The 22,281-nt window shown below is 42.0% G+C and overlaps 1 protein-coding gene across 2 annotated transcripts in view; it reads right to left on the reverse strand.

Annotated features, from left to right (window-relative positions):
• TMEM65 (transmembrane protein 65) overlaps positions 1–22,281 on the reverse strand; it is a 31,663-nt gene that overhangs the window by 5,919 nt on the left and 3,463 nt on the right. For both annotated transcript variants that reach the window (XM_090137967.1, XM_031591195.2), the window contains 2 exons: positions 3,463–3,507; positions 1,753–1,820 (listed from right to left, as the gene is read on the reverse strand). In XM_090137967.1, coding sequence (XP_089994093.1) covers positions 1,753–1,820; positions 3,463–3,507 — 113 coding nt within the window. The remainder of the gene's footprint in view (positions 1–1,752; positions 1,821–3,462; positions 3,508–22,281) is intronic.

Below are 22,281 nucleotides of genomic sequence, written 5' to 3' on the forward strand. Positions count from 1 at the left end.
TGCTCACAGCCCCATCCAACCTGGCCTTGAACACATACATCCAGGGATGGAGCACCCACAGTTTCCCTTGGCAATCTGTTCTGGTGCCTTACCACTTGTAAGTAAAGAAATTCTTCCTTATGTATAATCTGAAACTACCTTCTTTTAGTTCAAAATTCATGTTCTATCACTACACTTCCTGACAGTCTCCCCCCTCATCCTTCCTGTACATTCCCCTATATGTCATGGAAGCACACTGTAAGGTCTACCCAGAGCCTTCTGTTCTTCAAACTCAACAAGCCCAGCTCCCTCAGCCTGTTTTCACAGGAGAGGCACTCCAGCTCTCCGAGCACCTTCATGGCCCTCCTCACGAGCCACTCCAACAAGTCCATGTCCTTCTTATAGTAGGGGCCCCCCAACATGGATACAATACTCCAGGGTCTCATGAGAGCAGAGTAGGAAAGAATGAGCATCCCTCAAACCCTGCTTGCCATACTTTTTTGATGCAGCCTAGGGGATGTCTGGCTTTCTGGTCTGCCAGCTCACATCCACTTTTTCATCCACTGACACCCCCTGAATCCTTCTCCTCAGATCTGCTCTCTGTGCATGAGACTGTACTAATTCAGATGCAGGACCTTGCACTTGGCCTTGTTGAACATCACAATGTTCACGAAGATCCACCTCTCTAACCTGTCAGGGTCCCCTTTGGATGGCATCTCTTCACTCCAGCACGTCAACTGCACCACACAGCTTGATGTTCCCAGCAAACTTTCTGAGGGTGCACTCAATCCCACTGTCTGTGCCACTGGCAAAGATGTTAAATAACACCAATCTCAAAAACAACCCCTGAGGAACACCACTCGTCACTGGCTTCCACCTGCACATCAAGCCACTGACCACAGCTCTGAGTGCAATTATCCAATCAATTCCTTACCCACCAAGTGGTCCATCTGTCACACTTATGTCTCTCCAATTTAAAGTCAAGGATGTTGTGCATGATATGAAAGTGTTTTTCACAGTGAGGACAGTCAGGCATTGGAAGAGGCAGCCCAGGCAGGTTGCAGGTTGCACAGTCTCTGCCCTTAGAGCTTTTCAAGGCTCCACCTCATAATACCATGAACAACTTGATCTGACCTTTCAGCCAAAGCTGCTTTGAGCAAGACACTAAAGACCCCAGAAAGGTCCAAATCAAGAGCAAGACTAGAGGCCTAGTGGCTCCTGCAATTCCTTCCTGCCTGAGCTATCCCACGATTAACATTACATCGTCGATTATAACTCCACTCAAGGAATAGCATATTTGGTCTTGAATCATCTTCCTGTTTCACCAACCCATTTCATTTTTCAAATAAACTGAAAATATTTAAAGACCATTCATTACTCAGCAACACCGTGCTACATCAGTACAAATGAGCATCAACACCAACGATGCTTGCACCACTGGGAATAAAAGAACACTGAAGATATAAATACATTAGAATTAGTTGATACAAAACTGCATTAACAATGTGATTATAAATGTATCTTGAAGCATGGATTTGAAGAAAAACAAGTTGCTTCCTAATTCAATAAAATTTGTTTCAAGACTGTCCCTCAGAAGATAAAACGACGACTTTGCATTCTGCAAAGTCAAAATAGAGCACAGAAATTTTAATGGAAAAATTAAGAGCAGAAACCAGTTGAGTTGATATAGAAGGAAAGGAGTCTTCCTGAAGTTCTCATTTAGTACCACATAAACAGTATTGGCTTGATTAGGGAATTAAACAATGAACTTACCGCAGCAATCATAATTGCGTTATCCAAAAATCCAAACCCTACAAAAGGTAATGCATTGTGGAAGAACACTAAAAAATAAGTAACAAAGAGATCATATTTATAAAGGGTTCACCAATACACACAAACAACTGAAACGTGAGTTTAATATCACCTTTAAGAGAAACAAAGGCAACACACTGGAAATCCCTTTCCTGCTATCTCTGCTCGTGTTTGGTTTTTATTTCTGGCAAGCTTGGCTATTCAAGTCATATTAATGGCTTGTGAAGAACCATGTGAATTAACTTATTCTAAATTCATGTACAGTTTTGGATGAAAGCTGCATATGTCTGTTAGTAGATTAAAAAAAAATTGATACTGAACAAGCTTTGATATTACTTACAATCCTTCCAATGGATTCTGCAGTATCAATAAAGATCGCCAAGCAGTCTCACCAGACTACTTACATAGTCTGAATAATTTCTAACCAGCACAGTATTACTGTATCATTCCTTTTTGTTCTACTCTATTTTTTTCTCTCAACTTTTAACTTACAAGCTCTCTATGAAGATGGGTATGAATTTGCACAGCACTGCCTCCAGGTGCTAGCATACTAAATACAGCACAGAGGACCGACTACTTGACTAGAAACACAGCTTAGAAAATCAGTTCTTTTCACTCTTTTCTTTTTTAATTCAAAATGCAGCTATTTAATTTTTATCCCATTTCAGATAGGATTAATAATCACATTTCATAAACTTTCAAACATATGAGGGAAGAAAGAAGAGTGTATGAACTTCACAAGCAGGTGAGAAGAAACCAGCAGGGCTCTCTTCTGGGGTTTACTTCTCAAAAACACCATGAATCCAATACACAAAAACTGATGCCACACAAGACATTTCATGCTCAGGTATTTGAAAACATATGGTTTTCTCTAACAACCTTTTAATAACATATATACCTTCTTGAATGTACACATAAAAGACTAAGGCATGGAATGTATTAACTTTTCTTTTTAAATAGCAGGACAAAAAAACCCCAAAAAGCTAACAGCGAAAAAAAGCACACAAACAGATGCCAAAGGCTTTCAAAATGTGTGTACCTAGCTGTATCATGGACCACACTCGCAGGAAAGTTGACAGAATTTTAGAATCCATGGAGTGTACAAAACCTCATTGATCAAGGGGAAAAAAAAATATAAGCATAAATACCTAGAAGTAGAAAATATTTGACTAAATGCATTTGCTCTCTGACAGAGTTTGAAGTCATAAAAGTAAAATGATTTGGAAGAGAAATCAAAATTTGAAAAAACATGATTTTATAAAGACAACCAAATCTACTTCCAATTTCTATATAATTTTGCTCTAGCATCTCAATTTGTTAACATCTATGCAACTCACAGCAAGTCGGTAGTTTTAAGCTTGAAAAGAAAACAAATCTTCAAGGTACTGCAGCACCAATGCAACTTGGCTTAGACCAACAGCATTTGCTGCTGGCTTTGAACTGTGCTCTTTGTTTGGGCTTTCTGTCCTACTTTTGTTAAATAGCATGGAATTCTCTCACCAGATGAGGTGCCATGAAATAAAGCACTGTAGGTGCTTGCTTTGGTTTTCTTCTACTCTGCAGTAGTACAGAGATGAGGACAGACCAATGGCTTGTAGGAGAAAGACGAAGCAACTCGAACACAAAGACTGCACAGTACTGAACCACATCCATCAAATACTCTTATTTTACCATGTCTCAGTTGTCCTGGAGACGGTGGTGCAACCTCCAACTTCTCTAGAGAAGTCAAAATGAAATGAGAAAGTTAGCTAGTTCATCACATACTCAGTTTAATATATTATAAATTTTAATATATTATAAATATTACTAATTTGGTAGCAGACAAAGTAGCTCTGTTACTTTTTTTTGTTATTTTTATAAGTACTATGATATTAAAAGCCAAAAATCTACTCAACTGATATTGCAAGATTAAACTATCATTTGTAACTGATTACGCCAAGTAAGAGCACACATCAGAACAGCCCATTACCAGAAGCCATCTTTACTGCATAATTAAACAAGAAAATTAGAAAAAAAACACTAAAGTTAGTTAAAAAAATCTAAAAAGAACTATATTTTAGTATTTGTTTTGAAGGGTACTCCAAGCATGCAGCAGAAAAGCTTCTTTCCTCCAGTCTGCAAAAAGAAAACGTTACCGTTTCTGTTCTGAGAGCAGACATCATTTAACAGCTAGTATGAGAAAACAGAAGAAAAACACTACAACATTTGAGACCACTGATTTTGGTAATAACAAATCCACTTTGGTCACTCATACCATGAATGCTTGAGGTAACATAGACTTAAAACACAAAGAGCTTTGAAGAACATCATTCCTGAAGCTGCCTGAAGGAAGCTAACGCTGTGCAGCCGTGGTGGTAAACAGAACTTGGCACCCACAGCTCTCTGCTTCACAGCATACATCTGGGGACAAGGGAGAGAAAACAAGCAACCTTCCAGCTTCCCCCTGCCCCATGTGTAGATTTTTGGTATAAGTCACTCCTTTTAAAGGAGGAAAAAAAATATGCTTCAAAAAGCATAATGGACCCTGAGCTTCTGGCAAGCTGCCTTTGATTAGTAACTTCTTCAGGGAAAGGTAAAAAAAAAAAAAAAAAAAAAAAAGGCAAAATGCAAGAGGAGCCTACACCACCATCCCAAGTATTTAAATTGTACGTGTGGCAGCAATGGTAGCTGGAATGAAAATGCAATGCTGCAAACAGGCTGTAAAGTATTTGGACATCACCATCAAACCAGAGCTGCACAGATCACAGTGAGCATCCCTACATCCATGTAGGCTGCTGCACTCAAAGCTGTTGTAAAGGAGAAAACAATACGAGCACTTATATGATGTCAGGTAAAAATAAATCCGTTAGGCCATAACAGTATTCAGCCAACCAGGAGACTGATTTCCAAATGAATCCAATCCCTTTGAAGTCCTAAAGCTACAAAAATTTTCAAGCTTAAAAAAAAAAAAAAACCCATGGAATCATAAACACTGGAAAAGACCTCTAAGGTCATCTGATCCAACCATCACCAATACTGCACACCAGCTAATACATACACACTTTCCTTAAACAGCTCCAGGGATGGTGACTCCCCCACCACCCTGGGCAGCCTGTGTCAATCCCTCGCCACTCTTTCTGAAAATAAATTTCTCCTAATCTCCAACCTGAATCTCCCCTGGCACAACTTGAGGCCATTCTCCCTCATCCTATCACTGCTACCTGGGAGCAGAGGCCGACCCCCACCTCACCACAGCCCCCTTTCAGGGAGTTGTAGAAAGCAATAAGGTCTCCCCTGAGCCTTCTCTTCCACGACTGAACAATCCCAGTGCTCTCAGCTGCTCCCCATAAAATTTGTGCTCCAGATCCTTCACAGTTTTGCTGCCATTCTCTGGACAAACTCGAGGGTCTCAATGTCTTTCTTGTTGTGAGAAGTCCAAAACTGAACACAGCAGTGGAGGTGCAGCCTCACCAGAGCCAAATACAGAGGGACAATCATCTCCCTGCCTCTGCTTCCCTTCTGCTTCCTTGGCTGCACTATTTCTCATACAAGCCAGGATCCCATTGGTCTTCTTGGCCACCTGGTCACTCTGATGGCTCATGTTCAGCCAGCTGCCAGCTAACATCCCAAATTCTTTTCCTTTGCGCAACTTTCCAGTCGCTCTGCCCCCAGCCTGTAATGCTGCCTGGGGTTGTTGTGACCAAAGTGCAGGACCCAACACCTGGTCCTGTTGAACTTCTTCTCACTAGCCTCAGCCCAGCTACCCAGCCTGTTCAGATCTCTCCATAGAGCCTTCCGACTGTCAGGCAGTTCAACATTTCCTCCCAAGCTGCCGTCATCTACAAACTTACTGAGGGTGCACTCAATTCCTTCATCCAAATCAGTGATAAAGATTTTAAACAGGACAGGCCCCATCACTGACCCCTGTGGAACACCATTTGTGATCAGATGCCAGCTGGATTTAACTCCAAACATCACTGGGCCCGGTCCTCCAGCCAGTTCTTTACCCAGCAAAGAGTGTACCAGTCCAAAACATGGGCAGCAAGCTTCTCCAGGAGAATACTGTGGGAGACAGTGTCAAAAGCTTTGCTGAAGTCTACGCAGACTACATCAACAGCCTTTCCCTCATCCACCAAGCCAGTCACCTGAACGTAGAAGGAGATTAGATGGTCCAGCAGGACCTACCTTTCATGAACTCCAGACAAGCTGCTGAAGAGCTGTTTCCATCTGCCTAAGATGCAAGTATCCAAGCCCCATAGACACAGCCACTTGCACTTAGCAGACAAGTGAGAGAAGCACAACCTGTATACTAGGAAACTCATAGAAGTTTTCTTCCCCCCTACAAAACACCATGGAATTCATATCACTGAAGCTCAGGGTGGAGACAGGCCAAGGAGCAGCCTGTGGGTACAAGCAGGGAGCCCTGAAAGAACATGTTGATGCTGTAAGCAGCACTGGTGCCCCACAGTCAGAAAAAGTCATGCTACAAATCTCAGCAGTTGTTAGGAAGGATGGGACCAGGGATAGGACCTGTTTTTCCAACACAAACTTCCACACCTGGCTAGAACTGGCCTCACTCCATCCATGCAGGATAGACAGGCATTTACAGGAGCACAGAACGAGCATTCTGTACACATCACTGCTGTCATTTCAGAAGCTTTTCTCACAGAACAGAAAAACAATTCTTAAAGCATTTGTTAAAGTCAGAGCCACTGTGAACACAGGAGATTTACTGAAGGTCACTGCTTTCCAGAGCTCCTGAACCCTCAGAGTGGCCAGGAAAGCGAAACCATGGTCCTCACATTTCTGTTAAAACTTCCCTCTTTTTATCCTTCTGGATGCTGGGTAAGGACAAAATCCCAAAGTGCTGAATCCAAGCACAGGAGGTCATAGGCTGCTGCCCTTTCTGCTCCCATGGGAAGCCATTACAACGACCAGCGTGGTTCCTGGCCCCAAATCCATCCCACCAAGTACTGCCTGTCCCGAGGCACCCTCCAGACACAGGGATCTTGTGATAAAAATCTGGAACGGCACACAGACTCCTAGCAAACACTCCTTTTGGCTCTCAAGACATGACCTCCTTTGTAGCTTGCTTAATTTTAATATGTGGTAATAATACCCAGTTAGTTACAATAAGCTCCAAGTAAAATATTTTACAGAATACCCAGAATTTGAAGGGGCTCAATGATCATCAAGTCCAGCTCCGGGATCCACACAGGAGTGCCTAAAACTCACACAGTATGTCTGAGAGAACTGTCCAGACACTTCTTGAGCTTCAGTAGCTCAGGGCCGTGCCCACCGCCCTCTGGTGCAGACCCTGTCCCTGACCCCCACCCGCCCCTCCCCTGACGCAGCTCCATGCCGTTCCCTCGGGCCCTGTCGCTGTCACACAGAGCAGAGCTCAGCGCTGCCCTCCGCTCCCTGGGAGGAGCTGCAGCCGCCATCAGGCCTCCCCTCAGCTCCTCTGCTCTGGGCTGAGCACACCCAGGGCCCTCAGCTCCTCCTCACACGTCCCCCCATTCAACCCCTAAAGATCCTTCACCATCTCTGATGTCACAAATTACCCTATCGATTTTGGGTATTGATACAGAAGATGAAAAATTATTTGCTTATCAAGAACAGAGTTCTTGAACATTAAGCTTGTGGGCTTAACTACCACTGATATTGTCTGAACTTGATAGCACATGGCAGTCTACATAATTACATGCTCTTTGGTGTAGTCAGAAAGCTATTACACAGCCAAAACACAGTGCATTATTTATTTCAGAAACTTATTACCAAAAGGAAAAGCTGAGGACAATTGTTTGGCAGGAGAAAAAAAATAAATCAATCTGTAAACCCATGAATAATGGAAATTTTAATGCTCGCATTAACTACAAATGACACAAGTCTCCTCCTTCAGAACATGAACAGAGACTGCCTTTGGATGCTCTGAGAAGAAGGAAAGCTAGGTGACAATGCTTTGTGGAAGGAGCAGAGCTGAGCCAGCACAGGCTGGAGGGAAACAGGGAAGGGTTCAATACAGGTGAAAATCTCTTCATCTGTTTCTATAGGATTCCTGCTAAATACTTATTTTAGGGAGAAAGGCACCTAGGGAGCTCTTGCATAGATAACATCATCCTGCTGTGACCTTAAGAACTTGCTTTTACTAAGAAAAAAAGTACATGAAAACAAATGTTTTTTGGCATGAAAGCCAATATTACTTCCATTACCACCTCTTTAAAGCATAACAGACTTCCAAACTCTGCACAATATGAAGGCACCAGGTGAACATGTCTCATGAAGAACTAATAAAATGGTTTAAAGCAATAAAAAAAATAAGAAAACACAATTCTAGCAACCCTATTCTGGAAAGCATTTCACAACATATTTATTCCAAGTTGCTTTCAAGGCTAAGCAAAAAGAGGAAAAAAGTCTTCAGAGAGCTCAGCTGAGGAAATATGCCCTTCAGCTGTTGTACCTGAGGGGAAAAACACTGTGAGCCCAAAGCCGCTTTTCAAAAACTGAATTTAGGCCGAATTCAACAATGCAGAACATACACACCTGGGGAGAGGGGAAAAGCCAAAACCAAAAGCACAGAAGCATGCAGTAATGAATTTCAGGACAGCCATTCAGCAGCTCATTCTGTATCACTCAGTAAAACAGACATCAGAATCCATGTCAGCACAGAAGGAATAAAATGAAATGGCTAAATAAGTAACACTGCTTTTTCAAATTGACATTCATTACCCTAAATTAAGTTATAAACCAAGGCTCAAGTGCCATACAGGTCACAAGTCCTGAATTAGCAAGCCTGCTGAGCAAGAAAAGGAATTAAAACTCTCTGAAATGTGGTCTTAATCCTTTTTGATTTTACAGTATTACCTTTTTGCAAAATAAATACTTTATTTTTAAACAAGAACCAGAGGGGGAATATAAATCTGATAACACAAATAATATCATTTATCCACAACATGGCTCATATCCAACAGGTTAAATCAACTCTGCCTATTGTAGCCAATTTAAACCAAGACAGTACCTGCAATTTAGTTGTAAGATTATTATTCTTCATTGACAAAAGCCTCAATCTCATGACAGGGGGGATTATTTTTTCAGTCTGTTAAAAGTGTTAGCATAGTTTTATGAATTAACAATTTTTTAAGATCTGCAATACAAGGGAACCTGCAGGCCTAAAGGCTTGTATTGTTACATTCCATTCACACTGCAGCTAGCACTGCAATAAAGTTTTACAGCTAAATCTGTTGGCCACCCAAGGGCAGGAAACAAGCAGCAGCACAGCAGGCAACGTGGCCTGGGCTGCTCTATGAAGTAATGTACTACAGCTGAGCATCGTTAAATCTAAGACAAATATAAGAAGTGCTTTATAGTTCAAACAGTGACCCGCTTTTTAAGATGAATGAAGATGGTATGAGGGAGGAACATGAAAAATATTAATCATAGAGAGCTATACCAGTCTCACCACAAGGCATTCCTCATCTGAAAGTTAGGGTGAGTTTTGTTGCAGATGGAAAGAACTGAGGCAGCAGTTCTCTCCAAACTGTCTGGGCCATCTCAGAAATCACACCCACATACAGCCTGAGGACAGCAAAAGTTCCCTTACATACAACCAGAAACCAAACAATTTTTGTGCCTATTAAGAAGAGGCACTCCTTTACAGGTGGCATTCATTAGAAAATGCAGACAATTCTGGATAAGAGCATGGAAATGAGGTGAGGCACTGCTTTGTTCAGAATCAGTCAGCATTTACTGTCAAGGATCGCAAGTTAGCTCCACGAACAAACTCCTGAGTCACTCATCCTTTCCCCTCCACTCCTTTTCAGTTTTCATTCCCCAATGGAAACAAACAAACAAAAAAAACAGTAAATACAACAGAACAAAGCTGAAAGAATATTTTCACTGATTTTCAATTGGATGCCTATAATATTCCAATGGGAAACAACAATCCAAAAGTTGACAGTGAAGGAAAAAAAAAATCTCCATCATTTCTTGTAACTCACAAATGGTTTCCTGTTACTACAGCAATTAAGGCATGAAAGGATGCTGACTCGTGCAGTGCTAAATATACACTGTGCTGTTAGCCAGCTCAGTCACGTGCACACTACAGAAAGTTTAGCAAAGCACTAGTAAGAGATGAACAGAGGACATGAACTCTTTTCCTCTACTACTTGCAAAAGGGTAACTGTGTATGCTTATTTGGACATATGGCACTATGGGCATTAAAGACTAATTTACGCTCTCCCTAACACTGCAGAAAATCACTCAGGAATCGCATTTCATCTCCCTCCCTGAAAACCTGGAAGGAGATGATCACATTTATTTGAAACCACTGCTCTATCTATAAGAGCACGTGCTGAACAGAGCCAGCAGAGTGCTGCAATCAGTAGAACTGACACTTTTAGCAACAGAAATCTACATTACTGCTCATCAGATACAGGACAGTACAGGTTTAAATACCACAGAACTTCATTTCAGCTTGAACTCCAGAGCTTACTGAATCTTCATCACCGAACAGTGAGAGAATGCAATTCATTCATCCTTTTAACCTTCCCAAGCATGCAATGTGCCCTACCATTCTAAAAACATTTAACAAAACACAGATCTAAGGTGGAAATCCTGTCACTATATCAGAGAGAACATAAAATGGCAACAAGAACCCAGAAACACAAATCATCACCTTCATCACTGAGACGTTTCTTCTTGACCTTAACAGCATCTCATCTATTCAAGTTCAGTCTTTCGTTTCCACTAAAGTAGGTTCATACCAAAATATGCTTTGCTTCATGATGTCTCAAACCACAGTTGCAAAATATGTGAAATAAGATGCTTGCCTCAAGATTCAAGGAGGTTAACCAGCTAAAATGATGACCGGGTAGAAAGGGCTTGCATTTTGTAATAGAGATGCAGGGGGAGGATAAACATTTCAGAGAGAAATGGAAAAGAAAAACAGCTCAAATGTTCTTCCTGGACTTGAGCAAGGCCTTTGACATGGTCCCTCACCACATCCTTATCTCCAAACTGGAGGGATGTGGATGGGTGGACCACTTGATGGATAAGAAACTGGTTGAAAGGCCGCAGACAGAGGGTGGTCATCAATGGCTCTGTGTCCAGGTGGAGGCCGGTAATGAGAGGCGCCCCCCAGGGGTCTGTCTTGGGACCGGTGCTCTTTAACATCTTTATCAATGACATCGATGACGGAATTGAGTGCACCCTCAGCAAGTTTGCTGACGACACCAAGCTGAGTGGTGCGGTCGACATGGTTGAAGGAAGGGATGCCATTCAGAGGGACCTCGAGAGGCTGGAAAGGTGGGCCCGGGTGAACCTGATGAGGTTCAATGCAGAAAAGTGCACTTTTTTTGCACTTGGGCTGGAGGAATCCCAGGCATCCATACAGACTGGAAGGAGCGGGCCTTGAGAGCAGCCCTGTGGAGAAGGACCTGGGGGTCTTGACAGATGAAAAGCTTAACATGAGCCAGCAGTGTGCCCTCAGCTCAGAAGGCAAATGGTATCCTGGGCTCCATCAGAAGACGGGTGGCCAGCAGGGACAGGGAGGTGACTGTCCCCCTCTACTCTGTCCTTGTGAGGCCCCATCTGGAATACTGCATCCAAGCGTGAAGCCCCCAGTACAAAAAAGACAGGGAGCTGTTGGAGAGGGTCCAGAGGAGAGCCACAAAGATGAGCAGGGGACTGGAGCACCTCCCCTGTGAGGACAGGCTGAGGGAGCTGGGCTTGTTCAGCCTAGAGAAAAGAAGGTGACCTCATTGCAGCCTTTCAGTACCTAAAGGAAGCCTACAGAGGGAAGGGGAATCAACTCTTTGAAAGGGTAGATAACTGCAGGACAAAGGGAAATGGTTTTAAGTTGAGGAAGGGGAAATTTAAGTTGGACGTCAGGAGGAAATTCTTTACAGAGAGAGTGGTGAGGTACTGGAACAGGCTGCCTAGAGAGGTTGTGGATGCCCCGTCCCTGGAGGTGTTCAAGGCCAGGTTGGATGGGGCCCTGGGCAGCCTGGTCTAGTATTGAATGGGGAGGTTGGTGGCCCTGCATGTGGCAGGGGGGGGGGTTGAAGCTTGATGATCCTTGGGGTCCCTTCCAACCCTGGCCATTCTGCGATTCTGTGATTGTTTGTACAGAAGTGCCAGAAATGTGGGAAGTGTCACTGCTGGAAAGTAAATATGAACAATAACATGGTATAATGATCTGTGCACAACAGAATTACATTATATATTATTTAACAAAGAATGGTAAAAACAAGGAGGTACAAGAATGCTGCCAAGAAACAAGCTTTTGTAGCAATTCTCAACTGCAGTGAGACAGAGACACAATTCTCTGCCACAAAAAGACAAATTCTTTTGCAGAAACGTAATACCCATCATCCCAAACAGAGGTTGTGTTTTTCTCTCTCAACCTGTCTCAAAGCTCAGGGACTTCAATGAGTTCCCTGGGGCTAATGGAGGGACATTTCTCAGTGGTACAGCAAATTCTTCCCCTGGCATTATTAACACTTCCACTAGTAACAGCGGAAAAAGACTGGATAAATACTTTATCATTAGAGTGGAATTAAACTAATCCAAATCTATCCTCCTAACCATGAGGTGATGTTTTGGCATCTCTGCCAGCTTTGGTTTTCTGTTGCGCCTCTCTGGTTTCAGGTTAAGCATCCATTACTTCACATTTCTCAGCTGAGCAGAGAAGCAGCTCAACAACAGCACAGAACCACGAAAAAGATCACAATATCGTTATCAATGTGTTAGATTCAGTTTTAAGATATCCTTTGTAGCAGTTTCACGTAAGAGGATAAGCAAAACTGTTCTGTGGGATACCACAAAAGATCTGTTAACAGCAGTTATCACAGCCCTACATGCAGCCAAAAAGATTCAATCTAGTGCAGGGCTTTCATCACCTTGTAATAGAGGAGCATGAGGCATCACTGATGTGACTCCCGAGCAGCGAGTGCTCATGAAATTCCCATGAAGGTACAGGCACAACTATGAGAGATCCTTTATTTAATGATGCTCCTCATGTCCCTGGTCTTAAAACAAGATCTGAGAAGTTGAGAGAGGAGTTCACTCCTTTCTACCCCTCCCAGGCAAGCAATTACCAGCAGCCTGCAGTGCACCAAGGGATCAGGGCAGCTCTCCTCTGCCCCAGCACCACCGCAGCATCCCAGTGACAGGGAGCTCGTGCCCCATACCAGCAGCAGCAGATCAGTCCATGTTATCACTCACTTTTTTTTCAAGGCATCTGCTGTTGTTACTGTTATTCTCAGGCAAAGAGTGCTGGCTTTTGCCTTTTGCAGTACGCAGAGGTCTTGAAATCAGAAAAAGCCCCTTAGTTGATATTCAGAGAGACACAGCAAAGTTCACCATTGGAACAAATTCAAGGCTGGCAACAGCAGCACTTCCACAGTGCCTGGTACCCACAGCATCAGCACCTGTACTCCTGCAGACAGCAACACCCAACCAACAGCCCTCACCATATGCAGGCACAGGTGGACAGCAGGGTAGGACATGAGCTGTGAGTCTGGTGGGATGATTTTTTCCTCTTTTAAGATAATGCCATCATTATATTTACAGAAAATTGAAGAAACCATTGTTATCACATATCACCAAGCATCAGCCTGTTGGTAAACCTCATTCCCTGCCAAAGAACAACTTCAGCAGTATGGAAGACTGTAGAAGTAAGATTTTCTCTGAAATAACTTTAAATGCATACAGAGTTTCTTGCTTTTCATCTATCTCAGAACTAAAGCAGCTACCCAGAACAAGAGGGGGAGAGCAGACAGAAAAACAGAACAGCATTTATTCGGTTACAGAATCACAGCAAGTAAACACGCTGCTGCTGATTTCTCACTGCATTGTGGCAGTAGAAGCAGAATTATGAGCTCCCCAGAAGCCCTTAAGAAACCTTTGATACTTATCAGCAAAAAAAGCACTGAAAGAAACTGCTGACAACATAAGTTCCAGTCATAAATTACTCTCAGGTAACTGCTACCTCTCCATATTAAGCATTCAATACATACAAAACACAGTAGCAATTAACCTAATCTTAACCTACTGCTAAAGGCAGCCCTGTGCATTCAGCACATGGGTGCCTCCTTCCTGTGTACCTGCAGCACTGAGTGTCGTTCCATGTGAAAAAAGACAAAATACAGTTTACATAGAATCCCAGAACATTTTCTCTTGGCTTTTATTGGATAAGGGTACAGAGTATCTGCTGGGTTGTTATGCAGCCCCCTGATTCTGTAATTTCTTCTGTATGTGATTTTTAAGTCCTACCAAAAAAATGTTTTACTCTATTCATGAGAGTGATCTGACATTACTAAGATTGTTGGTTATATAAAGGAAGTCATAAATAAGAAAACAGAACAACAAAGGAAGAGCAAAGCTCAGAAGTCTATAAGAACAGCACTCACTGACTTAACTATTTCAAGCAACTGCCTATAGGAAGAAAGTAAGAGGGAAATGTTTCTCTTGGGCAGTGTTTCTGCAGACTTCAATAACCACCAGCCTTTGCCCCAGAGGATTAACCAGCCCAATTCCAAGTGCACCTATGCGGCTCCCAGCAGCAGAGCTAACTCAGCCCAAGTGACACCACTGAGAGGCAGAGCTGCACACACATTCCCCCTCTAAAGTTGCTCTGGGATTTGTGCTTCATGACGTACCACTAATCCAATCCATTTATTTAATCCCAATGCTTTGTTTCACTTTCCCTTGAAACTAGCTGATGACAATTTGATTTTGCTATATATTTCAACTTTACCCACTTTTTTTTTAACCTTTCTTTTATAATAATTTCAACTGCAATAAAGCAGTAAACTCTTGTAAGAGCTGAAGTTACATCCTCCACCTGCCAATCTGCTTGATAATTAATAATTATAATATAAATCCACAGCTGAATCCTCAAGGATTTCAGCATGCAGAACAAGCCTATTTTCCACGTGTGAGGAAATAAGCAATCTATTTACCAGCTTTCCTCCTGGCAGTGGAAAGTAGCCTCTTCTATGGCAATAGTGAATTGCCTGTATCACTGACCTACCAGTAATGCCAGTGCCTGCTGGAGAGCTGGATCACATTTGTGCTCCTCCTATCTGTTTCATGCTATACGATGAGGCATGAATGCCTTTGGCACCGTTCCCTCTCCTTGTTCTTGTGTGCTGTTCCAAATTCAGCAGTGTTACACAGCCTTCTCCTCAGCAGGGAGGAAGGGGAAGGGTTTCAGCAGCCGGCAATCCTAGGAGGAGCAACCCTGAAGAGACAGCAGAAGAAGGGGAAGAGAGACAGCTCCCTACCTATATACAAGAGGTAAGGGGAATATAAAGTCAACAGTGCTTCTCCAATGACATTACACGTTCTTGACAAGATTAAAAACCAACTGTTTTCTCACCAGGGCAAGTCTCCTTAATGTGCTGTCTGTGACACAGAGCTGCTGGAAGGACGAGAAGAACTCCATCCTGAGGCAAGAAGTCCTCATGGCACTTCCCAGGAGAAAATAAGATGGATGCTGAGGTCCATTCACATTGCTGCTGCAAGGGATGATTTGGTTATTTTTCCCCTTATGTTCCTAAATCTTTTCTTGATCAGAGGACTTGCCCTTCACCTAGTACTTGTCTCATCCACCAACACAGCCAGACCTATAGAAAATGACTGTTGCCAGCATGGAATTCAGCCACAATGGGACCATTTGTAAAAAAAAAAAAAAAAAAAAGATATTAGGTTTAATCTTTTATTCTTGAACAGAAGTTTGTTTCACGTTTGTGACACCATATCTCTACTTGAGCTCTATAAAAAAAAAAATCAGCCCTCTGTCAGGACTTAATGAAGTAATAATTTGCAATGTGAAATTTGAAGCTAACTGTATGTAAAGAAGCAGCTGGTAAAACCATCAGTTAGTTTTACACACATTTCTCTCCAGTCTTCCGTGAAACTCAACTAAGGCAGTAAAACAATTTCTACCTACTCTGTTTGCCATGAAAAATGGCATAGTATACTAATGGAGACTGATGACTTGCACTCTGAACACAAAGTTATACTGGCCAGCATTAAGGAAGGGATGGATCACTGCATACAGCCAAAAGCTACAGAGAACAAATGATTTAAAGGTATTTTCACAGTAAAAGTAACTTGAAATCAATGCTATTTACAAGTAAAACCACAGCAGGGTGAAATGGAACATTATCTGTTGGTTCCCAGTAAGCATTTGGACGTGAAGAAAATATAGAGCTGTGCAATAATAGAACTCTGCATTCACAACACACCAAGAAGCAGACAGATCTCTGTGGCACAGATGAGAATCACTCACTGTTTCCTGCATCCCCTCCCAGCCAAGCCCCAAGGCCCCTCAGAAGGTCCAGGAAGTCTCGCTGGTGTCCAGAAGCCTGGTCCTGGACTGTCTCTGAGAATTGAGCTCCAGGGATCAATAGCTGGGCCCCTGCTGACACCCACAGTGCTTCTTCCTCTCAGCTGGTCTCCCTGTTGAAGCCTCTCAAATTTTTTTTATGTTTTAGAAATGAAAAAGATTTCCTAAGATTGTGTCCTTTCCCCAGGTCAAGCAGGAGCCTTCAACTGTGACTGCAGTCACATGGAGAGGCAGAACTTAACTCTGGAAGTGCCTCATACCTGGCACAGACACAGAAAAATCTTCTTAAAAGCAAAGCACAACTGCACAGCAAATTACAGTATGGGCACCAACACCCTTAAAAGCTACCAAGTGTTTAGCAAGTAGGTTGAGCAAAGCTTTTGTCCCTGGGTACAAGCAGTGAGAGAAAACAAAAGCCACCTGCTCTCCTATTGACTGTTTAAAGGTGGAAGGTTGCCCCATCTCCAAACAGGTAACATTGTGGTCTTTCAATGTTTCCACTTGCCCTTTTTAAAAGAGAACCTGCAGGTTGAAGAAGTGGCATGCTGGGATCTGCCAAAAGCTAAAGCACAGTCACAGAACCACAGAAACACCAAGGTTGGAAAAGACCTACAAGATCATTTGTAACGATCAAATGAAAAAACAACCAACCACCAAACAAGGCGTAGTATGTATAAGACAGACTGTGTATCAGGATGTATTATGGCTGCAGGGGTGAATTATTAATAATTAACATACAAATATTTAAGAATGCAAAGTAAATGATCCCCCCACCCCCCCCCCCCAAAAAAAAATATGTCAGTGATTTCACATCCCACAGTTTTGAATCAGATATGGGCTCTACCGGATTAAGAATGTATCTTGTTAGCATCGCCTTAAAAAACTCACTGTGTTTGAGGAAGCAAAAGCCTGCTTGAGGCACAGGTTAGTCACACCCCCAGAATTCCAAAAGGCAAGCTAATGTTAAAGGAGGTTATCCTACACAGCAGTAAAATGACAATAAAAACATTTGCTTTCCAGTTTCTGAAACAGCGCCATGACATTTAAGGAGGAAGAAAGGAAAGGAACAGGGTGACACAAGACAACTCACACATATTTCTCCCAGTTTGAACTGTTTCTTTAGCAGCAAAAAATAAACTGTATCAAGGAGATCCACAACAGCTTCCTTAATTACTGTTTGCATGATACACTTATCTCAGTTTTTCCATTTACTTCATCTTTTTATAAAATAAGAGCTTTCAGTTGCATGGCTAAGCTTTAAATAATTCCTTTAAGAAATGGATGTCATGTTCTTCTAATATAGACTATACACCAAATCAGTACCCCTGTGTTCACAGGATATACACAGAAAGATAACCCATCAGTGAAGGGTTCAAGCTATTTAGCAAGTAAAAGTTGCATTTTTAGTGATCTTTCCGAAAGAAAGCTAAGTTAAAACAGCCCTCACACCAGACAGGATAGCTGCTAGGAAAGTCTGTCTCCCAGTAGCCACGAAATGTACTGGTTTACACAAGACATATGCAGTCAAAAAACAACATAGGCTCAAGGCTTGAGTGGTTTTTTTTGACCATCTAAATAAATCAATACTTGTGCATTAAAATTTTTGCACATGTTACATGCCTAAACACATGCAAGATCTGGAAAATAAAGTTTTCATTTGGGCAGTCTTCTCAGATTTCACCTTCCTAAAGCATTAATTACAGCAAATGGAAAAAGGTGGTTAATTGAATAATTATATTCTCTAACAATGGCATTATTTCTGCATTATATTTGGACCAGAAGTCAATGCATGGCACTTTCAAAAGGTGTAAGCTTTGTAACACTTGAGCTTCCCCAAGTGAATAGAGCTGTCCAAATCTGAGATCTCCAGTCTGTTACAATGTAGAAATAAGAAGACTTGCCCAGATTACCCAGGAATTCCTGAGCTCAAGAGATTTTCCACAAGAGCAGGACATGACGCATTTCTTCAGCCCCATTAAGAGTAACTCCCAAAAGAACTATGGGAACCACATAACTCTGAGACCAAAGTCATTATAATCATATCTTAAAGACTGAAGTCCCAAATTTATATTAATATAAATAAGCAAAAACCGAGCACTTATGTCTTATAGCAATACATGCCAGCTGCATCAAAACAAGCAAGCAGAAAGCCTGTCAAACAAGCAGCTTGCTGGCCGTATGCAATGCCATGTCTTAGCAACACACTTGTAGTTTGTAGCTTTTTACTGTACCAGAAGTACTGCTCATCTCTGGTGACAATACTTCCTTTGCTCGCTTCTCAAGTGGTACCAGTGGTTTAGGGTATCTGGATGCTAAAAGTTTTCAAAAGCAAGATGGCAGTAAGTCACTACTTAAAATCTTCCAATCAATCCCAGTGTGTCTGCCAGCAGGAGGGAACCTGAATAAACAAGGAGAGCGAGTTTCTCTAGGTCTTACACACGTTGCACTTGCTGGCTTTCCTCTGCAAGAACACGTGGCTGTGCTTCTGCACTCAAACACTGAGCTTTAATAGAGGAGAAGAAAATTGTTAAATTTATTCTAAGTTAAAGTTTCATGAAACATTTGCTACACGGCTGACAACTTCTATAAGATACTATATGGTCACTGAGATGACAACATCATAAAAAATTTAAACTCTCCTAAGCTACTTAAATTATAGTTCTTCTGCTACTAAAAAAGGAAGTCCAATAAATCATAAGCATTCAAATGTAATAAAGCTTCAGGAAATGTCAGATTGACAAATGCCACGCAACAATGCTGAAATGAAGAACGGAAATAAGAAATTTTCTGATGCCCTGGAGTACATCTTAGAGATGAGATTTCATTCATGCATTTGCTGCTCTGGGGTGTGTTTGAGTTGGGTTTTTTTTATAACTGTGATTTCACTCTTGAAAAGTTTCTTGGGAAATGCAGCACACCTTCTGATTAGATTTCAGCTGTATGAAATCCCTCAACTGAGGTAACCAGCACAGCACAAATCTTCCCAAGCACTTTGCCTTTTCTGGTACTGGACAACCATATTCTTGAGAGAGGACATAAAAAGGATCTGAAGAAAATTTAGCTACATTTCATAAGAATCCAATCTGGGGATAAAAGGAACTGGAACTCCCTGTCATTTCCTCAACTCCAGCTTCTCTTCCCCAGGCACGTGCCCAGTGAGCTCCCTGCAGAGCCCAGCACAGCCCCCCCAGGCTGAGCTCCATCCCAGCTCCCAGGCAGAGCTCTGCCTTTTCACACTCAGGCTGGGAAAGCCACCACGGATTTATACACTGAACACTGTAGATACAGCAGCATATGACAGCTAAGGGGCTGACTGCAGCTTATTATTTCTCCCTTCTCCTCAGCAAGTCTCAAGAAAAATAGTATCAGAGCAACCACAGAAACGATCCAACCCAGAACTGCTCTCTTTTCTGCTAGAAAAACGGCATCAGTTTCAAGCAAACAGATTTAATATTAACAATAATTGACATCTGGGCTGATGAGATTTTTTTTATAATGGTTTTTGACAGGTAACAAAATATTTAGCGTTACACAGATGACCAACGTATGAAAACAGAACAATTCCATCTGCAGACATCAAAGAAAACAATAAGCAGTTGGTTCAGCACTCCTCCCGTACTCTGCCTTCATCAAAAGGCTCAATGGTTTGAGAGGGGAAAAGAAAAGAATTTCAGAAGCAAAAAGTAATATCTGTTTCCATCCAAACCACGTTATTTCTTTCATCATGAAGTATTTTAGACTCAGCAGTGAGACCAGCGATTGCCGTGGTGTAGCTGTGATGGACCACGAGCATAAGGGCACTGTGCACAGGCAAGCTGTAAGAGTTGCTCATTTTATCAGCTTGCTGGAGCACTTCAAATTACACGCTTAGCAGCAGGTCTGCCAGAGGACCTTTTCTTAAAATTGCAATCAAACACCAAAGCTAAAAACCCATTTCTTGACCTAGGTCACTGCAGGTAGATATCTATCTCCACATGCAGCTCAGCTCACCCACATCCATGAGGCTGCAGAGGAGAGAACTGCCCCCCCTCAGGTGCCACTGTGCCTGCTAGTCAGTGTGCATTAGCAAGGCTGGTTCCCTCCACACATCCGTCAGTCCTCCCAAGAAACTTCACTGTCCATTGGAAAAACAAAAAAAGAAATCACTCTTCAGACAAGAGAAGTAAAGCCAAAAAGCTCAAATCATGCTTTGTTGTATTAACATAGGTTAAGCTGTACCAAAATGAGGCACTTAAATCTGGATGGTTCCCGAAATCAAAGGCAGATAACTGGTTTATTTTTAATAGCATGGTGTGTCTGATCACACACAAAAAAAGGAATTATTTTCATAATAGATCACATTTGACGCACCTAAAGAACTTTGGTTAAATATTTGTCTGATGATATTTACAGCCTTCCAAATTCACATCCCTGCATGAGTTGTGGAAGTAGTGGCATCTGGGCTCTAATAATAGATTATAAAGCAGAGGTGCTTCTTCTGATACCAAAGTGAGATTTTGCCCGACACTAATTGTAAGTCTGCAATACCCTCATAAAGATCTTGCCACAGCTGTCAGACCAATTGCACACAGAGCACTGCCCTTCACTCACAGTGCTACATTTTTCACAAAGCCATGACACACTACCTTGGAATTATGAACATTTTTCAATCAGAACGTGCCAGTTTGGTCAGAGTATTTGCTAACTATTTATGATGTGACATGCCAGTGCCTTCATAAAGAATCTAGCTAGAGACTGCATTCTCCAAACCTGTCAATTAAGCCAGCAAAATCCACCTGACAAGAATACATACACCACTACCAAGTTTTTGCATGTTTTCCAGTTAAGGCAGCATCAGCAAGCAAAAAAACCCAAGCCATTACATTTCAGAAGGCCCTTTTCCAAGTTAACATTTCACATAATGAAATGTAGCTCGGTGCTCTGAAGGAATTGCACATAGTTCTTACAGAATTTTTCCCATCCCTGCAGCAAGAATGAAGAAATAACACATTCACTTATCACAATGTGAGATTTCTGAGAGTACCTATGTAGCCAGTGTTAGTATTATTAATAGAAAAGTGTTACATTTTGGATTGAGAACATTTTAAACCAGCACAGATGAGAATAGCACCCTCAGCACGTCTACTGTATGGTTATTTCTTACCTAAGCTACAGAAATCTCCTTCCTCCTGGTTACCAGTTTTGCTGCACTGCTTTAAGGTGCTTTCATGAATCATTTTCTAATATACAATTGACACTAAAGACAGAAAACCTGAGCATAAACCCTATTCCTTCCTTCTAACCCCCCTCCATCTGTAACAGAAAACTGATACAGAAGGTCAGAACCATTAAGCCTCTCCTGACATTGCCAATACCATCTCTATATTTTCATCTCCCCCATATAAAAAAGAAGCAAGGAGTGCTTCACTGTGTCACCAACAAATCAAAGCCTCAACCACGGAGCACCACCTCCACAGACAGGGAAGCAGCACTATTACAGTTAGGAGAAATTGGGCAATTTGCTACTTTAGTGTTTCTGTAACTATGAAAAACACAAAATATTTAGATTCAAATCCACATGCATCATCTCCATCTGCTCCAGCTGACATGCTTACAAGCACAAGTTGTAATTTAAAATAAACACTTCAAAAACCCTTCCTGGGAAAATATGAGACCCTATTCATCTTTCTACTTAAAGAAAAAAGACTTCAATGATAACGGAAAACTAAACCCGGGCAGAAAGGTCTTGCACTTTTCTGCAGAAAGAAGAAATTGGTGATGTTTTGACTACATTTTCAGGCAGTTAGCAAGGTAGAGATTATAGTCTCAATTAAAACGCTTCTCAGAATCCCTTTTAAAAACAATTCTATCTAGATTCAGTTTCATATCCTTCCCCCAGCTACTCCTATGCAAAAGCCTCCTGTTATTTTAATCAGGCTTCCAAGTGAGTACAGCTTCACAGCCATCCTTCAATGCAAGCTCACAGATCAATTCGATCCTCTGACCGAAGCATTACTACAAACAGAATCATTTCTGCACTTGTTAATGACAACAAGCTTCAGCTGCTCTCTGTCAGCTACACTTTAAACCCACAACCCGTGCTCAGCACCTGGAAGCAATAAGCATCCAGATGGAAGTTTCCAGGTAAGACAGAGACAGTGTGGTGGCAGGAACTGTTC

Source organism: Phasianus colchicus, chromosome 3, assembly GCF_987193195.1.
Source record: "Phasianus colchicus chromosome 3, bPhaCol1.hap1.1, whole genome shotgun sequence".
Taxonomy (NCBI): domain Eukaryota; kingdom Metazoa; phylum Chordata; class Aves; order Galliformes; family Phasianidae; genus Phasianus; species Phasianus colchicus.